The sequence below is a fragment of the Chiloscyllium punctatum genome, chromosome 22, assembly GCF_047496795.1.
Source record: "Chiloscyllium punctatum isolate Juve2018m chromosome 22, sChiPun1.3, whole genome shotgun sequence".
NCBI lineage: Eukaryota > Metazoa > Chordata > Chondrichthyes > Orectolobiformes > Hemiscylliidae > Chiloscyllium > Chiloscyllium punctatum.
The window spans coordinates 91095085-91120320 of NC_092760.1; the positions used below are offsets into that span (position 1 = coordinate 91095085).

Here is a 25236-nt window from a genome sequence, read left to right on the forward strand (position 1 = left end):
ATTTCTTCAGCCCTTAGTTGATCCTACTTTTCATGTCTAACTTGTGGAAATCCCATTAGCAGAGTATAATTCCTAGTTCAATCACTGCCATTGGTTCCTATGTAGACAATTGGATAATTGCATCTCCTCCTCATTGATCTCTCACCATAAGTGGGTGTCCTTAACCCAGCCATAAGATACTCAGCACAACGTTCAGAGTGGTCATGGCAGCAGAAAGTGGGTCTGTCCCCCCCCAGCCGACTGACCCCTGGCACAGCCACATTTCACCGTGCTCCCAGTTTGAATGAAGCCCCACACCATGATGTAATGCTCTGTCTGCTGCTCCATCCTTCGATTCTTGTCCTCAAAGTCCATTCCAGCCTTCGAGAATCGAGGTGCTGAACATATCAGGTGCAATGAGAAATGAAACGTGAATGGGTTTGACCCCATGAACAAATGGATCAAAGGATTGTATAAATACCACAAGCCATTTTGGGTCTATTTATTTAACGGACATTTACCGGATGTGATGGTTTAATGAAGTTGTGAAGCTGCCTTCTATCAGTGTTTGTAAATATACTGCTGCCTTAAACAGCAGCTTGTTTAGTGATAGTTGGATGTTCATGGGCTGTGCCTGTTTGTTGCTGGTCTTAGATTTGAAAATAGTGTCCAACAATAATGTGAAAGAAGAACAGTACAGCACAGGAACATGCTTTTTGACTTACCAAGACTGCACTGATACATGATACCTTTCTAAACTTAAAAACTCTCCCTCTGTCATCCATGTCCCTCTACTCCCTCCCTGTATCTGTCAAGATGCCTTTTTAGATTTTGCTATTTTATGTGCTTCTACCAGGTTCTCTGGCGATATGTTCCACCATCTTCTGTGCAAAAACAAACTTGCCTCTCGTATCATCTTTAAACTTCCCCCTTCTACCTTAAATCCAAGTCCCCTAGTAATTGGCAATTCTGCCCTGGGGAAAAAGACTTCAACTATACATGCTTCTCAGAACTTTGTAAGCTTCTATCAGGTTGCCCCTCATCCTTCGTTCAAGTGAAAAGAAAGTAAATTGATACAATCACTCCTCATGGTTAATACCCTCCAAACCAGGCAATGTCCTGATAAACTGTTTCTGTACCCTCTCCAAAGCCTCCACGTCTTCTTGGTAGTGCAGCGACCAGAACACACTGCACCCAGATTCACTGGACAGCACCAAAGGTTTCCAAAAGACCATAAGAAATAGCAGTAGAATTCAAATCTGCTCGGCCATTCAATCATTGTTTTTCAATCTCATTCTCTTGCCTTCTCCCCGTAGCCCTACTGATCATGATACTATCTATCTCTGTCTTCAATACACTCAATGACTTTACTGCAGAGGGCTGTGGAGTTCCATAGAGTCGTCTATTCACAAAGGGTCGTCCCTTCACTCTGAGGCTGTGCCCTCAGGTCCCAATTTCTGATACTAGTGAAAACATCTTTTCCACGTCCACTCTCTCCAGGCCCCTCTGTATTCTGTAAGTTTCAATCAGGCTCCCCCTCAATGTTCCAAACTCCACTGAGTCCAGACCCAGAGTCCTCAACTATTCCTCATCTGACAAGTCTTTCATCCCCATGACCTTCCTTATAAACCACTTCTGGGCACCCAGCATATCCTGCCTTAGATACAGGTTCAAAACTGCTCACAATTTTTGAAGTGCGGTCTGACCAGAGCCTTATACATACCCAGCAGTATATCCCAGCTCTTGTATTCTAGCCTTGTTGAAATGAATGTCAACATTGCATTTGTCTTCCTGACTACCTGCATGTAAACATTAAGCCAATCCTGAACTAGGACTCCCAAGTCCCATTGTGATTCAGATTGCTGAAGCCTTTCCCCATTTAGAAAATAGTCCATACCTCTCTTCTTCTGACTAAAGTGCATAGCGTCATACTTTCCCACAACCTACCACTTTTTTGCCTGTCCAAGTCCTTCTGCAACCCACTGGCTTCCTCAATACTACCTGTCCCTCCACCTATCTGTATTGCTAAGTTTGTAGATGACATAATTCCCTCAGTTTCTCTTCCAGATAATATTTTATTCATAGGTAGAAAGTAACACATGAAGATGATGCTGGAACCTTTTATTTTTACATGTTTATTGTGCAGTGTTTACACCTTTTTTACTTGCTTTGTGAAGTACTTAAAACATGAGAATTGGGAGCCAGAATAGGTAATTCAGTCCCTCAAGCCTGCACCATTTAATATGATCATGGCTAATCATAGAATCCCTAGTGTGGAAATGGGCCCTTCAGCCCAAAACGTCCACACTGACCCTCAGAGTAGCCCACCCAAACCCATTCCCTATCCTATTACTTCTACATTTACCCCTAACAAACACATCCCTGCACACTCCGGGCAATTTAGCCTGGCCAATACACCTAACGTGCATATCTTTGGATTGTGGGAGGAAACCGGAGCACCTGGAGCAAACCCATGCAGACACTGCAAACTCTACACAGATAGTTGTCCAAGGTGGGAATCAAACCTGGGTCCCTGGTGCTGTGAGGCAGCAGTGCTAACCACTGAGCCACCATGCCGCCCTTATCTTGACCTCCACTCCATATGCAAGCACTCCATAATCTTTCAACCTGTTAATTAAAAATCTGTCAAAGTAAATTTGAGGCAACAATGTCCCACTTCTAACTTCTGCATTTTTGAGGTTTTGTATATAACAGGAGGATGCCAATATGAAATGTAACACCACCTCCAGGGGTATGGAGCACTGTTCTGATTGATATCACTTTGGGCTGGGGTATTGCACTGATTTAGAATTGTAGCCAGTTTACAATTTCAAACAGCTCAGCATCTCATCCTGACCAAATGGCACTGAACCCAAATAACCTCCCCACCAGTTCAGCAGCTAGTAAATGGTCCATTTTATATCATTGTTTTGATTCTGTCAAAATGCCCCACTGAGGGGTAGCTAAGCCTAATTGTATTTGGCAATTTCAAACATAACAAACCCACGAGACATCTGTAAGGACTGACAAAAGTGAAGATCTGGTGATGTCCCATTGCAATGGCTTTCCGCTTGTGTGGAGAGTAGAGGAAAGTGCCATGAATAACATTTGTACCTGACTTCATGTACAATTTCAGTGGCTGACTGATGACTTGAGAAATGTGCTGTCTTGGAACTCTGCAGTTTGGAATCCTACAGCAACCATGACAAAGTGCTCAAGTGGATGAGGGAAAAGTTTCCAAGGAAATTGCCTTTGCACAGATGTGAGATTATTTTTCTACTAAATCAAGATTTCTACTGGGAACAGAACAAAGACAGATTTTTGACCTTTTTTTCCTCCTTTTGGAAAATAGCCAAATATTTGGGAACATCATTAATTCCTCCTCTCCTTGACTTAGTTCTCTGCTAGATACCTCCAGACACTTAGGCCTTTAGAGAAGAGCCAACTCTGAAGTAGCCATAGATGGACATTCCAGATTAATCTGAGGCTCCTGAAGGAGCAGCACCGAGTTCAGTAAGGCAACTATAGATGTTAAACACAAGCTTGGAAAAGTCAAACATCCTATGGTAAATGACAGCATGCTGGAATTTTTTTTGTCGGCATTTCATTTCTCTTCCTCCTTTACTGAAATGTCGATTTTTATGTGCAGTTCCCAGAGGTCATAACAATATTATACCACAAAGTAGTACTTCAGATGTATCTCGACAGATACATGAAGGGCAGGGAGCAGAGGGATACAGGTCCTTAGAAAATAGGTGGCAGGTTTAGATAGAGGATCTGGATCCATGCAGGCTTGGAGGGCTGAAGGGCCTGTTCCTGTGCTGTGTTCTTTGATCCGTTGTTCAGTTTGGAGGAGGGTGGTGGGTTAAGATGGTTTTATTGCCCTACCGCCCCTTTTTGAAGAAGTTTCTGGCCACTTGTCCTTTTTTTTTTCTGTCCGCAAACTCATACCTTTCGAAGTGATTCGAACTGGTCTGACCCTTGCCCCCAGTTAGACAGTCTCTTCTCGGTAGGTCATACAAAGTCTCTGTCAGATCTGATTACTAGAATTGTCAGAGGATACAGCCGTTTATAGATAAAGGGTGGTTAGTATCTGAAACACGTTGCCAGTGGAGGTGCTGGAAGCAGACACAATCGCGGCATTCAAGAAGCACCTGGACAAATACATGAATAGGAAGGGAATAGAGGGATACGGATCCTGCAAGTGAAGACAGTTTTAGTGTGGAAGAGTAAAATGTGGCAGCACCGGCCTGGCGGGCTGAAGGGCCTGTTTCTGTGCATTATTGTTCTTTGTTCAGGGGTCAACTAATAGATCAAAGTTCACCATTGGAACGTTCTCCACCAACCTGGCCCAGCATTGTGGAGCAAACCCCTGCTCATCAAGGTTCCTGGGGAGGCCTTAGAGAACATTTGACCACTTCCAATACCTTGAGTGTCCTGTTGGTTAAAGCAGCTATGGAGAAGATCCACACCATCTCCAGTGAGCTAGTACAGCCTTTGGTCGCCTGAGGAAATCCTTAGTCAAGAAGAGCATCATCAGATCTGACACTAAGCTCCTGGTATACGGAGCTGTGGTAGTTCCTGTCCTCCCATATGGCTCTGAGAGATGGGCTGCCTACAGTAGGCACCCTATGGTGCTGGTGCAGTCCCGCCAACACTGTCTGTGCAAGATGCTGCCAATCCAATAGGAAGGCCAAAAACCAGCATCCTCAACCTGGTCAACATCCCCAAAATTGAGGCACTGATCACCACCCCAAACAAGTGCTCTACTCCAAAAAAACATCAGGTGGGACAGAGGAAGTATTTCAGAGTTATGCCTCCAAAGCCTTACTGGCCCAAGGCCTTCCAAATTGGAGGAGCAGCATCTAGGAAGGCTTGGAGCACCTTAAGGCTTGCCTTCAGGAATAAATGGAAGGCAGGGGAAAACAGCACAAGGAGTACCATGCCAGAGTCAATGCCACACCCACCCCTTCCCACAATCCCCTTCTGTCCCAAGTGTAACAGAGCCTGCCTTAACCGTATTGGTCTGTACAGCCACCTACTGACTCAGTGTGGAAGAGAGTCGTCCTCATCTGCAAAGTCTGCTAATGATGACCACCATTGGAAACATATCTGCAATTGGCTGGACAAGAAATAGTTAAAGGTTTCTGTTTATCTAATTTGTTTTAAAAAAAAATCAGCCAACAATTGAGGGAAACATAATGTCTTGGATCCATTGAAGAGTGAAATTGAACAAAATCAGTTGCTGATTGAAGGGCTTTTTCCTGAAACATCAATTTTCCTGCTCCTTGGATGCTGCCTGGCCTGTGCTTTTCCAGCACCACACGCTGGACCAAAACCAGCTACTATCAAGTGCAAAGGATATGGGCATTGCTGGCTGGTGGTAGTGAGTTGTTCCCTTGGACCACTGTGGTCCATGTGCTGTAGGTAGACCCACAATGCTCTTTAGGGAGGGAATTCCAGGATATTGACCCAGTGACAAGTGATGCTGAAGATCTAGTAAAGTATTTCCAAATCAAGATAGTGAGTGGCTTGGAGAGGAACTTGCAGGGGGGTGGTGTTCCCATGTATCTGCTACACATGTTCTTCTGGATGGAAGTGGTTGTGGTTATGGAAGATAGATCTAAGCAGTGAGGAGGAGGAGGATTGAGGGTGTGGTGCCAAGCAAATGTATTGTTTTCTCTCGCTTAATGTAAAGTTTGAGATTTGTTGGATCTTCCAGGGCAGGACTTTCACAGTTAATGGTAGAGCCTGGGGGGAGTGTTGTAGAACAGAGTCCTAAACGTTCAGTATGTAGTTCTTTTGAAGATTATATCGCAGGTCAGCAGTTGTTAAGAAGGCATTGAGCACACTTGACTTTATGTTCAGACCACTGAGAATAGGAGTTGGGATGTATTGAGGTTGTACAGGATGTTGGCGAGGTCTCCTCTTGTGTACTGGGCAGTACAGTGTGGAGAGGCTGTGTAAGCTGGGACTCTCTTCCCTGGAGCATCAGAGGTTGAGAGATAACTTATTGAAGTTTATAAAATCATGAGGGGCATAGATAAGGTGAATCCTTTCCCTAGGGTTGGAGCTCAAAACTAGAGAGCATAATTTTAAGGTGAGAAGGGACAGAATTTTAAAAAGACCTAAAGGGCAACTTTTTCATAGAGGCTGGTTCATACGTAGAATGAACTGCCAGAGGAAGTGGTAGATACAGGTACAGTTATAACATTTAAAAGCCATTTGGACAGGTATATGACTGGGAAAGGTTTAGCTGGATATGGGCCAAAAGTAAGCAGTTGAGAAACTTGTTCAGAATGTATGAGTTGGACCGAAGGGTCTGTTTCTGTGCTGTATGACTATGTAGCCAAGTGGGGAATGTTCCATCTCACTGCTGATATGTGTCTTCTAGATGGATTTGGAGAGTCAGGAGGTGAGTTACTTGCTGCTATGTTCCCAGCCTCTGACCTGATTGCCCACAGCACCTAATGGATGCCCACACTCCAGCTGCTTGTTCTGTTTGAGATCTATCCCATTTTCCAGATGATAATGCCCCACAACCTGGTGGATAGTCTCAATGTGTCTGGGAGAACATTGAGTTTAATGGTGCTTCTAACAAATTGATTTTACCGAGAGCATTTTAAAATTGAGAACATTTTGTGCTGCGTAGCGCTACCTGAATAATGTGATAGCACTCTATGAATTCATGAAATGTACTTCCAGATGTTACAAGCATGGAAAATAAGCCACGACCTAAAATGGCACAAATCTGTTCTCCCACTGAGTTACCATCCCCTTTCCCCCAGCACCCACTTCCAAACAGCTTCAATCAAAAAGACTCTTATCCAAAGGAGAAGCATTCACGGTTAGTGAGGGGACAGGTGTCCGGTTTGCAGACTCTTTTAATAGGTCCTCGTTCTAAGCCCAGTCAGTATGACCCACAGTCATTCATTCTTTACCCTGAAACTGGCAGCTGGGGTTCAGTTGGTAGCACTGTCCCCTCTGGCAGACATCCTTGGGCTTAAGGCTCCTTCCACTGAGAAATCTACACTGAAACATACTCTGTTCAGGAGAAACCCTGTGGTCAGAGGATGCTTTGCCCAGACCGAGAATTCAGGTCTGCCTTTTCAAGTGAACAAAGAACGTTACAGCAGAGGAACAGGCTCTTCGGCCCCTCCAAACCTGAGCCAATCCAGATCCACTATCTAAACCTACAGCCTATTTCCTAAGGATCTGCATCCCTCTGCTCCCTGCCCATTCATGTAACTGTTCAGATGTATCTTAAATGACGCTATTGTGCCCACCTCTAGCACCTCCCAGGCATCCACCACCCTCTGCATAAAGAACTTACCATGTATACCTCCCTTAAACATTTCCCTTCTCACCTTGAGCTTGTGACCCCTAGTAATTGAGTCCCCCACTCTGGGAGGGGAAGGGGGGGGTGGGGTAGAAAGCTTGCTATCTACCCTGTCTACATCTCTCATGATTTTGTAGACCTCAATCAGGTCCCCCCTCAACCTCTGTCTTTCTAATGAAAATAATCCTAATCTACTCAACCTCTCTTCATAGCTCGCACCCTCCATACCAGGCAACATCCTGGTGAACCACCTCTGCACCCTCACCAAAGCATCCACATCCTTTTGGTAATGTGGTGACCAGAACTGTACACAGTATTCCAAACCTGACTGAACCAAAGTCTTATACAATTGTAACATGACCTCCTAACTCTTGTACTCAATACCCTGTCCGATGAAGGAAAGCATGCCGCCATGCTGCCTTGACCACTATTAACCTGTTACCACCTTCGGGGAACAATGGACCTGAACACCCAGATCTCTCTGTACACCAATTTTCCCTAGATCTCTTCCATTTACTGTGTAGTTCACTCTTAAATTGGATCTTCCAAAATGCATCACCTCGCATTTGCTCGGATTGAACTGCCATTTGTCTAGATTAGAGTGGTGCTGGAAAAGCACGGCAGGTCAGGCAGTATCCGAGGAGCAGGAAAATCGATGTTTTGGGCAAAAGCCCTTCATCAGAAATCGATGAAGGGCTTTTGCCCGAAATGTCAATTTTCCTGCTGCTTGGATGCTGCCTGACCTGCTGTGCTTTTCTAGCACCACTCTAATCTAGACTTTGGTTTCCAGCATCTGCTGACCTTGTTTTTACCTAGTTGAACTGCCATTTCTCCACCCATGTCTCCAGTCTATCTGTATTCTGCTGCATTCTCTGACAGTCCCCTTCACTATCTGTTACTCCACCGATCTTAGTGTCCGCTGCTAATCGGACCAAATCTCTCCTGGACTCTAACCTTTTTTTTTTTAAAAAGTCTCCCACATACCGATAGTGGATTTCCCTCAAACAGCTGCTCCCGATCCACATTCCCCAGCTCCTGCCCAATTGTGGTATAGTTGGCCTTCCCCCAGTTTAGCTCTTCCTTTAGGACACTCTCATCTTTGTCCATGAGTATTCTAAAACTAATGGAATTGTGATCACTATTCCCAAAGTCATCCCCCACTGAAACTTCACCCACCTGGGGCCGGGCTCATTCCCCAACACCAGGTCCAGTATGGCCCCTTCCTCAGTTGGACTATTTACAGACTGCTGTATACAACTCTCCTGGATGCTCCTTACAAATTCTGCTCCGTCCAATCCTCTAACACTGAGATTCCCAGTCAATGTTGGGAAAATTAAAATCTCCTATCACCACCACCTGTTGCTCCTACATCTTTCCATAATCTGTTTACATATTTGTACCTCTATCTCCCGCTCGCTGTTGGGAGGCCTGTAGTACAGCCCAACATTGTCACCACACCCTTCCTATTTCTGAGCTCTGCCCATATTGCCTCACTGCTCGAGTCCTCCATAGTGCCCTCCTTCAGCACAGCGGTGATATCCTCTCTGACCAGTAATGCAACTCCTCCACCCCTTTTACCTCCCCCTCTATTCCACTTGAAGCATGGCTACCCTGGGATACTGTATTTAGTTGCCAATCAAGTCTGAGTAATAAAAATAACATCGTACTCCCAGGTACTAATCCAAGCCCTAAGCTCATCTGCCTTACCTACTATACTGTTTGCATTAAATGCACCTCAGACCACCAGTCCCTCTGTGTTCACCATCTGCCACTTCCTGCCTATTGTTCCCCTTAGTCACGCTGACTTCATTATCTAGTTCCTTACAGGCTTTCATTACTACCTCCTTACTATCCACTGAACACCTCATTTGGTTCCCATCCCCCTGCCACATTAGTTTAAACCCTCCTCAACAGTGTTTGCTAAACCACCCCCAAAGACATTGGTTCCAGTCTGGCCCAGGTGTAGACTGTCCAATTTTTATTCCAGAACCAGTCCCAATGTCCCAAAAATCTGAACCCCTCCCTCCTGCACCATCTCTCAAGCCACACATTCATCCTTCCTATTCTTTTATTCCTACTCTGACTATCATGTGGCACTGGTAGCAATCCTGACATTACTACCTCGAAGGTGCTACTTTTTAACTTAGCTCCTAACTCCCTAAATTCTGTTTGAGGGACCTCATCCTATTTATTACCTATATCTCTGGTGTCTATATGCACCACGGTAATTGGCTGTTCACCCTCCCCCTTCAGAATGTCTTGCAGCTGATCTGAGGCATTCCTGACCTGTGCACCTGGGAGGCAACATACTATTTGGGAGTCTCCTTTTTGACCATAGAAACACCTATCTACTCCCTTTACAACTGAATCCTCCCTGACTATAGCCCTTCCATGATAGAAAAGAAATAGAAAAATGTTATCAACCCGCCAGTGTGTTGTTTTTGTTGGGTTAAAGGAGGAGGGTGGGTGGGAGACTCGACCCATGTCGTGCCTCAGGTTCAGCTGCTGCTGAAACATGAGTTCACTCCCCTTCCCAGAGCACAATTCGACCGTTCCTGAAGTGGATGAAAGTGATTCCACATCAGACTTCTTGAACAGCAAGGTACATTTTGGAGTTTCTCCAACTCTTTTTTTTTTCCCCCACACCCCTCCCCCAAATCATAAACCCCAATCCGTCCCTTCACTCAGCACGAGTTACAAGGTTTGGCCTTATGGCTGTATCTATTCCAAGCACACCGCAGTGTTTAAGCAGGTAACTAGTTAAGAACAGTTAAGGGTCGACAGTAAGTGCCTCCCCATCAGCAGCCTGCACGTCCCATGAACAAATGCAGGTTGCTCAACTCCATCCCAGGCAACATCCTGGTGAAGCTCTGCACCCCTTCCAGTGTAATTACCCCCTTTTGTATAATGCAGTGACCAGGACTGGGCACAGTACTCCAGCTGGGGCCTAATCTCAGACTTTTAAAATCTATCTCACAACTGACAAAGGCAAGTGTCCAGTGTGCTGTCTTAACTAGGTAAAATGTCCTATTTCCCCCCTAGTCCAGGAACTCCCCACATACGTTCGAGACACCACCCACGCCCTCCACCTCCTCCAAGACTTCCGTTTCCCGGCCCCCAATGCCTTATCTTCACCATGGATATCCAATCCCTCTACACCTCCATCCGCCATGACCAGGGCCTCCAAGCCCTCCATTTTTTCCCCTCCAGACGTCCCCAACAGTACCCTTCCACTGACACACACATTCGTTTGGCCGAACTGGTCCTCACCCTTAACAATTTCTCCTTTGAATCCTCCCACTTCCTCCAGACCAAAGGCGTAGCCATGGGCACACGTATGGGCCCCAGCTATGCCTGTCTCTTTGTTGGCTATGTAGAACAGTTGATCTTCCGTAATTACACCGGCACCACTCCCCACCTCTTCCTCCGTTACATTGATGACTGCATTGGCGCCACCTCGTGCTCCCGCGAGGAGGTTGAGCAATTCGTCAACTTCACCAACACATTCCACCCTGACCTTAAATTTACCTGGACCATCTCTGACACCTCGCTCCCCTTCCTGGACACCATCTCCATTAGTGACGACCAACTTGACACTGACATTTTTTACAAAACCACCAACTCCCATAGCTACCTGGATTACACCTCTTCCCACCCTACCTCTTGCAAAAATGCCATCCCGTATTCCCAATTTCTCCGCCTCCGCCGTATCTGCTCCCAGGAGGACCAGTTCCACCGTAGAACACACCAGATGGCCTCCTTCTTTAGAGACCGCAATTTCCCTTCCCAAGTGGTTAAAGATGCCCTCCAACACATCTCGTCCACATCCCGCACCTCCGCCCTCAGACCCCACCCCTCCAACCGTAACAAGGACGCCCCTGGTGCTTACCTTCCACCCTACAAACCTTCGCATAAACCAAATCATCCGCCGACATTTCTGCCACCTCCAAAAAGACCCCACCACCAGGGATATATTTCCCTCCCCACCCCTTTCCGCCTTCCGCAAAGACCGTTCCCTCCGTGATTACCTGGTCAGGTCCACACCCCCCTACGACCCACCCTCCCATTCTGGCACTTTCCCCTGCCACCGCAGGAACTGTAAAACCTGCGCCCACACCTCCTCCCTCACCTCTATCCAAGGCCCTAAAGGAGCCTTCCACATCCATCAAAGTTTCACCTGCACATCCACTAATATCATTTATTGTATCCGTTGCTCCCGATGTGGTCTCCTCTATATTGAGGAGACTGGGCGCCTCCTAGCAGAGTGCTTTAGGGAACATCTCCGAGACACCCGCACCAAACAACCAAACCGCCCCGTGGCCCAACATTTCAACTCCCCCTCCCACTCTGCCGAGGACATGGAGGTCCTGGGCCTCCTTCACCGCCGCTCCCTCACCACCAGATGCCTGGAGGAAGAACGCCTCATCTTCCGCCTCGGAACACTTCAACCCCAGGGCATCAATGTGGACTTCAACAGTTTCCTCATTTCCCCTTCCCCCACCTCATCCTAGTTTCAAACTTCCAGCTCAGCACACTCTCCTTGACTTGTCCGGACTTGTCCTACCTGCCTATCTTCTTTTCCACCTATCCACTCCGCCCTCTCCTCCCTGACCTATCACCTTCATCTCCTCCCCCACTCACCCATTGTACTCTATGCTACTCTCTCCCCACCCCCACCCTCCTCTCGCTTATCTCTCCACGCTTCAGGCTCACTGCCTTTATTCCTGTTGAAGGGCTTTTGTCCGAAACGTTGATTTCGCTGCTCGTTGGATGCTGCCTGAACTGCTGTGCTCTTCCAGCACCGCTAATCCAGTGTGCTGTCTTAACTACCCTATTAACCTGCCCTGCCACCTTCAGGGATATGTGGAAGAGCTCCCTGAGAGTTCTGGCAAGTCTCATGCTCACTGCATCCTCATGGTCCATCTCTGGCCCACTTACAGGACAGTTCTGTTTGTCAATGCTGCACTACAATACCATCTCGCCTCGTGTAAGGGCCTTGTGTACACACACCCAGCTGGATCTGAGTGCATACTGTGTGAAAGGAAGCGAATTGGTCCTTCTGTTATTTTTTTTTCCCCCTTCCTTTTATGTAGAGGCCTAGTGCAAAACAAACCTGCCGTGGTTCTCATCCACTACTTCTGTCAAAAAATATTTTAAAATCTAATTACCAACATTGTCAGAGTTCTACGGCCCAGAAACAGACCCTTCAGTCCAACTCTTCCATGTTGACCAGTCATCCCTTCTGATCTAGTCCCATTTGCCAACATTAGGCCCACATTCTTCCAAACTCTTCCTATTCATATACCCATCCAGATGCCTTTTAAATGTTGTAATTGTATCAGCCTCCACCACTTCCTTTGGTAGCTCATTCCACATATGCACCACCCTCTGAAAAAGTTGCCTTTTAGGTCTCTTCTTCATCTTTCATGTCTGACCTTAAACCTATGCCCTCTAGTTCTGGATTCCCCCCCCCCCCCCCCCCCCCCCACCGGGAAGTGACCTTGTCTATTGACCTCCATGCCCCTCGTGATTTTATAAACCTCTAAGATCACCCTCCGCTGTAGGGCAAAAGGCCCACTTTCTTCTGTTCTGAAACAGTGTTATACTGAATATTGAAGTGAACTTTGTTTCTCTTGCTGCAGTTGCTGCCAGACCTGCTGAGTTTCTCCAGTGCTCTGCTTGTTCCACATCTCCTTTCTTTTCTTTTATTTGGGATCAGGACCCTCTCCTCAGTGAGTGAAGAGCTGAATGCCATGTCTCCTAGTCCCTATCTTGGCTCTTTCTGCCCCATTTGTGAGCTTTGATCCCCTGGTAATGGGTGGGAGAGAGGGAAGGGCATTGAGAGTTCTCTCCACTCCTGTCATCCTCAGTTCTTTTGGAATTGTATTTTCCCCTCCTTTGTAAGCAGGGAAACTCCTGACTCTCTCTCTCCTGAATCACCCTTCCCTGTGGCTGAGGCACAGTCCAGCTTCCACCTTCTAGCTGAAGCTCAGTGGGAAATGTTAAGGTCAACACAAGGAACCTCCATTGTTTTGTGATATGACCATTACAATTCACTCAATAAATTGTTCCATTCTGTCAATTGTGCCTTAAAGATCTGGATTTCTAAGGAATTTCTCAACCCTGCAATTGTTTGCTCAAACCAGATGCCGTCACATCAAAGATCTCAAAGGCAGTTTCAAAATCTGGGCTTGTTTGTGATTGAGTAATGCTGCATGTCAGCTCCCGTACTGCTTACAATGTAAGCTGATTCATATCACTGAAGGTATACATATTGAATGAGTCAGAGATGGAAACCTCTTTACTTTCAGTCACTAAACTTGACCAGCATAGACTGACTGTGTAACTTCCCATTCTGTATGAGATCTGCAGGCCACTGTAACCTCCTGAGTTATGCAAACACACACCTCAGCTGCTATTAATGTTTCCAAAATGCAGCTCTTCCATCAACCCACCCCAGGTCAGCCAGGTTTTTTACATGCCCCTCTCTGTCGAAGGGAATATTCTGGAATATGTTGAGCACAATTGTCACTGCTATCATTGCTCTTGCAAAAGGCCACCTGGGATCAACTGACCCTGCTCAGCTTTCTACAAACTACAGCAGCAAGTGTTTAAAAATAAAGACCTTGTCATTGATGAAAGTCCTAGTGCAGAACAGTTAAATATCACAACCCTCTGTTCTGCAATAAGACCTGAACACATTCTTAGTGACACAACCACTGAACAACGCCATCAGCAAGCCTTCCTCTACATCCCCCATATTCAATGGGAGGACTGTGGAACAGGACAGTATCCTCAAGGCCAGGTCCAACAGCGTTCAGGTAAAGTGTCTCCAAAGCTGATGGATTGGAGCTGCCTGGGTGACTGAAATGTTTCCCTGGCTCAGTCCTGTTCCCTTAACAATGAGGCGACCAGTATTCCAGGTGAACAAAGAAACCTCCCCAGAGGCAATCTGAAGCTCCCCTTCAAGTGTGGCAGCATGAAAACCAAACCTGAGGAACCGAGGAACGAGCCTGTTAACACGATGAGGGCTTATAGTAGAACTTTCACACGAGTAGACATCGCCTCAAATCAAGCCACAGCTAGCAACAATACACCAAGACCTACTTTGCTTCTCTCTGTCCTCTGAGTAACATTTTGTAACTTAGACTTTGCACATGCCATTTCATCTCCTCAGAAGAGATCTGACAGTTTTGCTATATAACTGTCTCTCACTTGTAATCTGAATCAATCAAACATTAAAACTGATGAATATTTAATCACAGGAAATCAAGTACTGTGAAACCAACTATTCAATAACAAAGATATTAACCATACTTGTATCTCTTGTTCAACCTCCCTCATGGCACTTGGGTGTCCCTGGCTAGGCCAGTGTTTATTGCCCCTCAGTTGCCCTTGAGAAGGTAATGGTGGTCCATGTGATCCACAGTGCTGTTAGGGAGTTCCAGGAGTTTGACCCAATATGTAAATGTTTAACATCGAAAATATCTGTCATACTCATAAGCAACAGATGTAACTGTTTATGGTTCAATATTGGTTCTACACCAATTGGATTCTAACAGTTCACCTTTAAACAGAAAGGCAGATGATTTAGAGGCGAATGTAAGGGTCTGGAATTCACTGCCTGGGACAGTGGTTAAAACAGGAAACCTCACCAACTTTAAGAAGCACTTAATGAACATGTTACTACAATCCAGGCTATCAGCCAAGTGCTGAAAAGTGTGACTAGCGTAGGTTTTGCTTGTACAGACTTGATGGGCCGAAGGGGCTGCTCTTTATGCTTCTAAAATGCAGCTCATCATCGCCTATTCCTAATTGCCCTTCAAACGGTAATAAATGTTGGCACAGCCAGTGACACCCACAACTTACAAGTGAACTTTTAAAACTTGAAATCCTAACCAAAACGTAGGATTTAAACCAAAAGCCAGTTTTCCGAGGTTGAACGGAGTTTTATTTGCCATGAATAGGCTCCTTGTTGAAACTTACACTCCAATTATCTGATTGTCTGCCCGAGTTCCAGCTTAAATGAAATGCCGGAGACGTTTTGAAAATTGAAGTGACTTGGGCGATCTTGTAATTTGACACTTGGACAATTTGTGTTCGCTATTTAAAACTAAAATGTACCTTATGCAACTGCCATAATTATATTTCAAAGCATTGGTCAATATTTTGCTCAACTATAGCAGCATTGATACATTTGTATAAAGTTTTTTTCTGTTTTTGACTCTCTATTTTCCACTTCCAACATAATCCTCCCTCTCCTCTTTACCTCTCTTCCCCACTCCTTCCCATGCCTGTCTTGTCCTTTTCCGCCTTGAACCTGCCCTCTATATTGGTCTCCAGTTTGTGGTGCATGTTTGCACACAGTCTTTGATTTGTGTTGTGTTGGTACTATATTGAGGCAATGTTTGCTTGTTTATTTCCTTCTGATCTTGTTTTGTTACCGCTCCAATGTTCTTTGCCAAATTAATGTTTTGTCTCTACCCCAGTGTGGAAAGGCCGTTATTTAGTCACCAAACCTGGTGGTTATTTGCCAACAGCCCTCCCATCCCAGATACTAATTCTAGTGAACCTTCAGCTAGGGATTGAGGTGGGAGTAATCAACAGGACGGATTGTTTGAGACTGTTGGATAATGGGATTGGTTGAATGGATGTGGGACTCGGAATGGGGAAATGTGGTCAGGCCTGTTTGTTCTTCCTGAAAATGATCAACATTCTGGAAGAATGGCAATGCCACTGTGATTTGCTGGGATACTGTCTGATATAAAGGTAAAGGAAAATTTGCAAATTTTTCGAGAGAAAAATGCAAAGTCCTACGTTTATCTTTTAAAAGTAGGAGTAGACAGTTACCAATAGTTGATGGATCAAGTACAAGAGTTCTTGGCTGGGAATGTAGCTGTTAGAGGTTTGAAACAAGATAATGGCAGAAGCTTCTATAGGTCGGACAGTTCTGATCCATAAACTCTGCTAACGTTGTAGATTAGATTAGTTAGTGGAGGTTTAAGGTGGGGAAGTGTGATTTAGAGTTTGCTCATCGTAGAAGCTAAGTATTGACTGGTTTGAGTAACCTCTTTGTATCACCATTTTTATTTAAATGTATTTTAGGTAGCGTGTGTGCTGGGCTGTCTAGATTGACAGTCTGTTTAAATATTCAGGGTCGTTTTGTTTACAATTTTACACCTGATACATGAGCTTGAGGGTTTTTGCCTTCATTCATTCACCTTATTTGGTCATAATATAAAACAACGGTGTTTGAATTCTTCATTTTTCATTGTGCAGGCATTTGTGATCGCCTTCACCTCTGGCTTCATCCCACGCCTCGTCTTCTTGTACTTGTACAGTCCTGACGGCACACTGCACGGGTTCACCAATAACACGTTGTCCTATTTCAACGTCAGCCACTTTGAGCCAGGATCAGAGCCTATTGATCCAGGGGCAGTTGGATACAAGGTTGAGATCTGCAGGTAGAATTCCTCTCATTACTTGAATTGCTTCAGAGCAGGTTTTTTCTTTTGCAGTTCACACCCTGAAACACACGGCCTCCAGATGTCTGACACAAATTGCAATAAAAGCAGAATTAAAGAAATGTTCATTACCAGCCTCTTTTATTGTGAACCTGACACTGTTGGTCAAAGATGTTTAAGCATTGACCATGTTATCAAAAGCAATTAAAATCATTGATAACCTGGCTCGCTGCTTCAGATTTTTATATTCAATGTACAAGGCATTTTCAAAGCAGTCTACAGGAATAAACAATGTAAGAGCAAATTTGTTTGCGCACTTTCCAAAGCTGCTGCTTGACCCACTGACTTCCAGCAATTTTTGTTTTCAGTCTATTGGAATATTAGATGAGTTATTGATAGGCAGGTAGTGAAATTGAATTTGATAAATTTTGTTTTGCCTGCTGAGCCTATATTGAAAATAATCAAACGCACGAACAAGGAGCGAGAGTACACTAGTCAACTGCTTCAAACCTGCGCCACCATTCGATAAGATCATAACTGATCAGAGTTTACCCTCCAATCTATAGTCCTGCAATATCCCCAAAAGTCTTCATTCCTCCCCCTCCCATATTCAAGAATGTAATTACTTTTGCCTTAAAAAGCACTATTCATCCTTTTGTCTCCTCAATTTTATCTGTTCTTTCTGTATAAATTGCTTAGAATGTGTACAAGTAAATGCAAATGGGCATAAGCAAGTTTCTTATTAATCAAATCCCAATGTTGCTTCTAATAATTATAGTCATCTTTGGAACCAATAATGTAGTCATTATTATTAATGATCCCAACACAACACCTTCATGGGAAAACCTGTGTTGAATATTCAAAATTATGTCTTTATAGATATAAAGACTACAGGGAACCTCCATGGTCTTCTCAACCATATGATCTGTCAAAGGAATACTGGTCTGTGTTAGCAGCCAGACTGGCTTTTATCATCATTTTCCAGGTAAGTGATTTGAATCTCTGCCCCTATCGGTTGACCACACTTTGAATTGGACACCCTAAATGTAATTCCCAGCTTCCCCCTCCATCGTAGAGGGTCATGAGGGAATCTGGGTAAGTCCAGTTTCCATCATCAAGAAGGAGGAATAGAACAAATCCTGTCTCGCCTGTAGTAAGGGGGTGGGCTGTACTGCAATGAAAATTGCACTGTGCATTTTGCTCACTTGAAAAATCAGTCAGCATCTAAAGGAGGTAAAGGAATTCCTGTTTTAAAAGCAGGTGCAGTGATCCTGCTGCTTAATGACACTTCCCATTTCTGCATTAGACGCAACAGTGTTAACTCTGTCTCCCTGGGTTGTCCCACTCCTTGTTCATCTCTTTAGCAACTTTTTACCTCATCCGTGGCAATTGTCATTTACCATAACTATGTAGTAATCTGTATGTATTCCCCTCAATCTATCTTTCTACCTACAAATAGGTGGAAAGGTAGATTGAGAGCCGATGCATGCAATTAAGAGAGATTTTGATAGATTTAGTAGCTGGGCAATAGGATCATGGCTGATCGAATCTTCCTCCCGTGCACTTTCCCTGTAACTCTTGATTCCCTGACTGATCAAGAATCTCTCTATCTCAGCCTTACACAAGGATTCTGCCCCCTTAGCTTTCTGTAGCAAGGTATTCCAGAGAAAGACCACCCTCACCGAGAAAAAAGTCATCCTCATTTCAGTATTAAATTGTTGCCTCTTTACACTCAGACTATGCCCTCTGGTCTGAGACACTCCCATGAATGGAAACTCCTCCTCACCACTCCCCTCTGTCAAGTCCCTTCAGAAACCTATACATTTCAATGAGATCACCCCTCGTTCTTAACTCCCAGGGAGTAGAGTCCCAACCTGTTTAGCCATTGCTCATAAGGCACCCCCTCCATATATGGGATTATCCTAGTGAACCTTCTCTGAACTGTTGCTCATGAAATTACCCCTTTCCTGAAATAAGGGACCAAAACTGCTCCCAGCACTCCAGATATGATCTCACCAGCACCTTTTATGGCTTCAGTAAGACTTCCCTACTCTTCTACTCCAACCCCCTTGGAATAAGGGCCAACATTTCAAAAGTCTTCCTGATTTCCTGCTGCCCCTGTGTGCTAGCTTTGTGTTTCATGGACAAATCCCCCAAGTCCCTTTGTGTCACAGCTTTCTGCAGTTTGTCTCAATTTAAATATCCTATTCTTTTGTTTTCCCTTCCTAAATAAACAAATCACACGTTCTCACATTATACTCCATTTGCCACTCACCTAACCACCCGATATCTCTGTAAACTGTGTATCACCCTCTCAACCTGCCTTTCCACCTACTTATTGTGTTGTCTGCCAACGTAGCTATAGTACATTCACTTCCTCCAAGTCATTCCTATATATTCTAACAGTTGCAGTCCCAACACTGATGCCTGTGGAATCTCATTGGTCAGGAGTTACCAATTTGAAAAAATGAATCACTTATTCCCCATTCACTGTTTCATGCCCATTAGCCAAATTTCTATCTGTGCCAATATATAACTTCACCTTTTGTGTGGTACCTTGGTGGAAGTCCAAATGCTAACCCATCTACTGGATCCCCTCCATCAATTCTGGCTGAGACATTGGACTAATTAATTAGTTAGAGCTTTTTAACAATGTGATTTCCCTTCCACGAAGCCAGGTTGATTCTGCTTGATGAGATCATAATTTTCCAAATATTCTACCACTAACTACTTAATTGATTCTATTATTTTTGCTAACAACAGATGTTAGGCTAATCAGCCTATAGTTACCTGCTTTTTGCCTACCTCCTTCCCTTTGAGTAGGAGTGTCATTTGATAGCTTTCCAATCCTCTCTACTTCTCCAGAATCCAAGGAATACTGGAAAATTACAGCAAATGCATCCTGCTATTGCTCCTTTAGGATCCTATGATAGAAGCTTTAAGACCAAGGAATGTATTGAACTTATACCTAATTGGTTTGCCTTTAGTGATGGTGATGGAACTTATTGGAATGTTTTGAAGCATCTTCCACCATAAAGACTGATGCAAAATATCTGGTAAACTCCTTGTTTCCCCATTATTATCTTCCCAGATTTATTTTCTGAGGACCCTGTGTTTGTTTTGACCCTTCTCATTTCTATTTTAAAGAAGATTTGACTGTCAGTTTTTACATTCCTTGTGGTTTATTTGTCTTTTTGGAGCTTTGGGACAATCACAGACTTTTGACTCCCTTTGCTTTTTCTTTTAACTTATTACTCTTCCTAGTTCCTTGGCTGGCCATGATTGGTTTCTCTCTCTTGGAGTCTTCCCTCCTTACTAGGATATATTCTTGCTGAGTCATGAATTGCCTCTTTTAGCAGGCAGTGATAGACTCTTACTGTCATTCCAGCAAATCTATCCACCCGGTTCATTTTAGCTAACTCCTATCCTCATTTTATTGTAATTCCCCTTTAAGTTTAAGTACTGTTCTCCTGACCCAAGTTTCTCACTCTCGAAATGAATATTAAATTCTATCATTGGATGATCCATACTTCCTTCGGAAATCTTTTACTCCAGGGTCCTGCCTTGTTACCCATTACCAAAGCCAGGTTAGCCTGCTCCCTGGTTTATTCCATGACAAATTTCTCAAAGCAACTATCTCTAACATGGTCTGAATTTGTCATGTCTACCCTTTCCAATTTGATTAGCCCAATCAATATGAGGATTAAAGTCTACCATAAACATTGCTCTCTCTCTCTCTCTCTTTTTTTTATTACATGCTGCTTTTTTTTTTGAGTTATAGCCTTTCCTACAGAGTAGCTACTGTTTGGGGTCTAAACACTCCTACCAAATGCTCTCTTTCCTTGCTGATTTTTATTTTGGCCCAAATGGACTCTTGTCTGTGTCTAGGTTATCTCTCTCAGCTGTCCTCATTTCATCACTTGCTAACAGTACTGTCCCACCACATTTTCCACTCCTCCCGTGCCTCTGAAAGGTTGAGTGTTAAATTCCCAGTTGTGATAATCTTGTAAACATGTTTCTGCAATGGCTGTGGGATTATAATCACTTCATTTGCACAGCCAGCTCATCTGCCATGTTCTGAGTTTTTTGTGCATTAAGATATATAGCTTTTAAGTTTTTGTTATCAAATTTCCCAACACTGTTTTCTCAGTGCAATGTGACATTTGCACATTCTGTCCCTTCCTTTTTAGTTTCTAGAACCAATTGACCCCATTCCCATCCTGAAATCTTACCTCCTCCTTTTTACCTTTCTGGTTTTGTAACTTTCTATGCAACTGAACCCAAGCCCGACCCCAATCCGCACTTTAACAGCCCTGATTGTGATTTGCCAGGACCCTCTGGTTCCTGCTGGATTCAGGTGGAGTTTAGATCAGAGTGGTGCTAGAAAAGCACAGCAGGTCAGGCAGCATCCGAGGAGCTGGTAAATCGATGTTTCGGGCAAAAGCTCTTCTTCAGGACCGGATTCAGATGGAGCCTATCCCATCCAAACAGGACCCTCCTTACCCAATATTCCGTGAATTCAAATCCGTTTCTCCCACTCCAATCTTTGTTACTATTGTAAAATGTGCATTGTATTTATTTGAGAAATAGGTGACCAGATTGGAGACGGGTGTCAGTTTGTAAATTATTTGGAATAAATGGAAGACAGCATATCTTATTCTATTCCCTTCAGTGTTACTCTATGGAGATCTAGAAATTCAAATAAAGAATAATTTGCACGTTCAGATAGGTAAAGCCATAAATAATTTGTTTGGTATTTTAAATGGAGACGTAAAGTAAAAGGGAAATGAAGAATTCAGCCGAAATATTAATTTGATTCGTTAAATTTTAGTTTTAGGTAGTTGAGCATACTTTTTAATGTCCATTGTTTTGCAATGAATGTAATAATTCACGCCGAGATTAGCAAACAAGAGACCTGGAGTCAGTTTAACCAATTTTTAATTTAGTTGCTCAAATACATTTTCAATTAAAGAAACAAACTATCAAGTATCAGCTAGGATGTCACGAAAGTTCCTCTGGCTCACTGAGTTGGGGAAGGAAATCTGTCATTCCTACCTGGCCTGACCCCTATGTGACTCCAGGCACCCCAAACCCCAAAGCAAGTGTTCCAGACTTGCAACTGTCCTCTGAAATGGCAGAGCAATGCAAGGTATTATAAAGGACATGGTTCCTCACCATCTTCCCAGGAAGTTAGGGGTGGACAATAAATGGTGTTCTTGCTGCTGAATCCCCACATCTCAACACATTTTTTAAACCGTTTTAATCTGGATGATGCCAGATAAACACCATGTAGCTAGTTTTAAAAAGTCTCTATTCCAAAGTCTTCTCTGAAGCAAAGAAGAAATTGGTTCTCTTTTTTTAAATTGTGAAGGTTTCTGATCAGTGAATATTATTTTGATCTCCGCTCAGGAGTTCATGGCAATGAACCATCAGATTTAAACCGAGGAGGACAGGGACAAAGGAGTGTTTCTTACTGCAGGAGGTTGGTGTCTGGCTACTGCCTTAGTGACTGATTCCTGCAGTTAGATTCCAAGCAGGGCAGTGAGCAGATGGTTGGAATTGCTCTGGGTCCCTCTTTGAAATGAGGCAGCACAGAGACCATTAACTTGCTTAGGAAGTTAGGAAAAAGTAAAACTGACTTTTTTGTTCATTCGTGTTTTATTTCTGCATCAGCTCCTTTCACTGCCCTTGGCACAACACTATAGGAATAAGAGAGGCCATCCTGTTTCTGGGGTAATAACCCAGCTACGTTCTCCAATCTCCCCTTCAGTCCTATATCCTCACCAGTGACTCATTGTCTGGACCCACTTTGGTTTTGTTCCCAATCATCCTGCTGGACACCTAAAGCCGATTTGACTGTTAACTCATTTGCTTTCCCTTGTTCACCTTGGCCCCTCAGATTTTTGTCCACCTACTTTTCCTTGCTAGTTCCTGTTCCTACTTAAAATAATCACCGACTCTTTCACGTGAGATGTGCATCCTAGTTATTCCGTCTCTTCAATTCTCATCTGGTTAGAATCGTAGACTCACTACAGCATGGAAGCAAACCAGTTAGACCATTAAGTCCACACCAATCTTCCAAAGAGCATCTCACCCAGACCCTTTCCCCACCCTCTCCCCGTAACCCATGGCCAACCCACCTCCCTGCGCATGCCTGGATACTATGAGCAATTCAAAGTTTGGGAGAAGATTTGTAGCTCGGGTGTTCATTGTTGTGCTTCTGTTCGCCGAGCTGGGAATTTGTGTTGCAGACGTTTCGTCCCCTGTCTAGGTGACATCCTCAGTGCTTGGGAGCCTCCTGTGAAACGCTTCTGTGATCTTTCCTCCGGCATTTATAGTGGTTTGAATCTGCCACTTCCGGTTGTCAGTTCCAGCTGTCCGTTGCAGTAGTCGGTATATTGGGTCCAGGTCGATGTGCTTATTGATTGAATCTGTGGATGAGTGCCATGCCTCTAGGAATTCCCTGGCTATTCTGTTTGGCTTTTCCTATAATAGTAGTGATGTCCCAGTCAAATTCATGTTGCTTGTCATCTGCGTGTGTGGCTACTAAGGATAGCTGGTCGTGTCGTTTCGTGGCGAGTTGGTGTTCATGGATGCGGATCGTTAGCTGTCTTCCTGTTTGTCCGATGTAGTGTTTTGTGCAGTCCTTGCATGGGATTTTGTACACTACATTGGTTTTGCTCATGCTGGGTATCGGGTTCTTTGTCCTGGTGAGTTGTCTGAGAGTGGCTGTTGGTTTGTGTGCTGGTTGCTTTCGTAGTTCAGGACTTGGTCTGTGTGTGTGCCTTTCCTGTAAACCTTTGTGGTGAATTCTCCGTTCGGTGTTCTCTGTACCATCGCGTCTAGGAATGGGAGTTGGTTGTCCTTTTCTTCCTCTAGTGAATCGGATTCCTGTGAGTGTGGTATTGATGATCCGGTGGGTGTTCTCTATTTCTGTGTTTTTAATGATTACAAAGGTGTCATCCACATATCTGATCCAGAGTTTGGGTTGAATTTGCGGTAAGACTGTTTGTTCTAATCTCTGTATTACAGCTTCTGCTATGAGTCCAGAGATGGGTGAGCGCAAATCCAACCCAAACTCTGGGTCAGATATGTGGATGACACCTTTGTAATCATTAAAAACACAGAAATAGAGAACACCCACCGGATCATCAATACCACACTCACAGGAATCCGATTCACTAGAGGAAGAAAAGGACAACCAACTCCCATTCCTAGACGTGATGGTACAGAGAACACCGAACGGAGAATTCACCACAAAGGTTTACAGGAAAGTCACACACACAGACCAAGTCCTGAACTACGAAATCAACCACCCCAACACACACAAAAGAAGTTGCATCAAGACACTGTTCAAAAGGGCCACAACACACTGCAGTACACCAGAACTGCAAAAAGAGGAAGAAGAACACCTATACAATGTATTCGCCAAAAACGGATACCCCGGCAATTTCATCAACAGATGCCTAAGGGAAAGACAATGGAATGAGGATATACCACAACCCAAAAGACTAGCCACGTTACCATTCATCAAGAACATTTCTGAATTGACAGCCAGACTGCTACGACCACTAGGAGTCATAACAGCACACAAACCAACAGCCACTCTCCGATAACAACTCACCAGGACAAAGGACCCAATACCCAGCATGAGCAAAACCAATGTAGTGTACAAAATCCCATGCAAGGACTGCACAAAACACTACATCGGACAAACAGGAAGACAGCTAACGATCCGCATCCATGAACACCAACTCGCCACGAAACGACACGACCAGCTATCCTTAGTAGCCACACACGCAGATGACAAGCAACATGAATTTGACTGGGACAACACTACTATTATAGGACAAGCCAAACAAAGAACAGCCAGGGAATTCCTAGAGGCATGGCACTCATCCACCGATTCTATCAACAAACACATCGACCTGGACCCAATATGCCGGCCACTGCAGCGGACAGCTGGAACTGACAACCAGAAGCAGCAGATTCAAACCACCACAAATGCCGGAGGAAAGATCACAGAAGCGCTTGACAGGAGGCTTCCAAGCACTGAGGATGTCACCTAGACAGGGGACGAAACGTCTGCAACACAAATTCCCAGCTCGGCGAACAGAACCACAACAACGAGCAATTTAACATGGCCAATCCACCTAACCTGCACATTTTTGGACAATGGGAGGAAACCAGAGCACCTGTAGGAAACCCAAGCAGACACGAGGAGAATGTACAAACTCCCCAGACAGTTAGAGTGTGGAATCGAACCTAGGTCCCTGGTGCTGTGAGGCAGCAGTGCTAGCCACTGAATCACAGTGTTCTTTAACTCCCCCTTTCTCTCTCACTCTATGTAATAGCTAATAGCATCTTGAATTATTGTCAGCAAAGTTACAGCCAATTTTACTGGTTTAATTTGACACGTATACCAATGTGTTCATATTGCATTAATTGCAAAGC

The 25236-nt window shown here is 44.4% G+C and overlaps 1 protein-coding gene across 3 annotated transcripts in view; it reads left to right on the forward strand.

The window, feature by feature from the left end:
* Positions 1–25236, forward strand: part of ano1a (anoctamin 1, calcium activated chloride channel a) — a 214552-nt gene that overhangs the window by 185191 nt on the left and 4125 nt on the right. For all 3 annotated transcript variants that reach the window (XM_072592818.1, XM_072592819.1, XM_072592821.1), the window contains 2 exons: positions 16598–16782; positions 17662–17767. In XM_072592818.1, coding sequence (XP_072448919.1) covers positions 16598–16782; positions 17662–17767 — 291 coding nt within the window. The remainder of the gene's footprint in view (positions 1–16597; positions 16783–17661; positions 17768–25236) is intronic.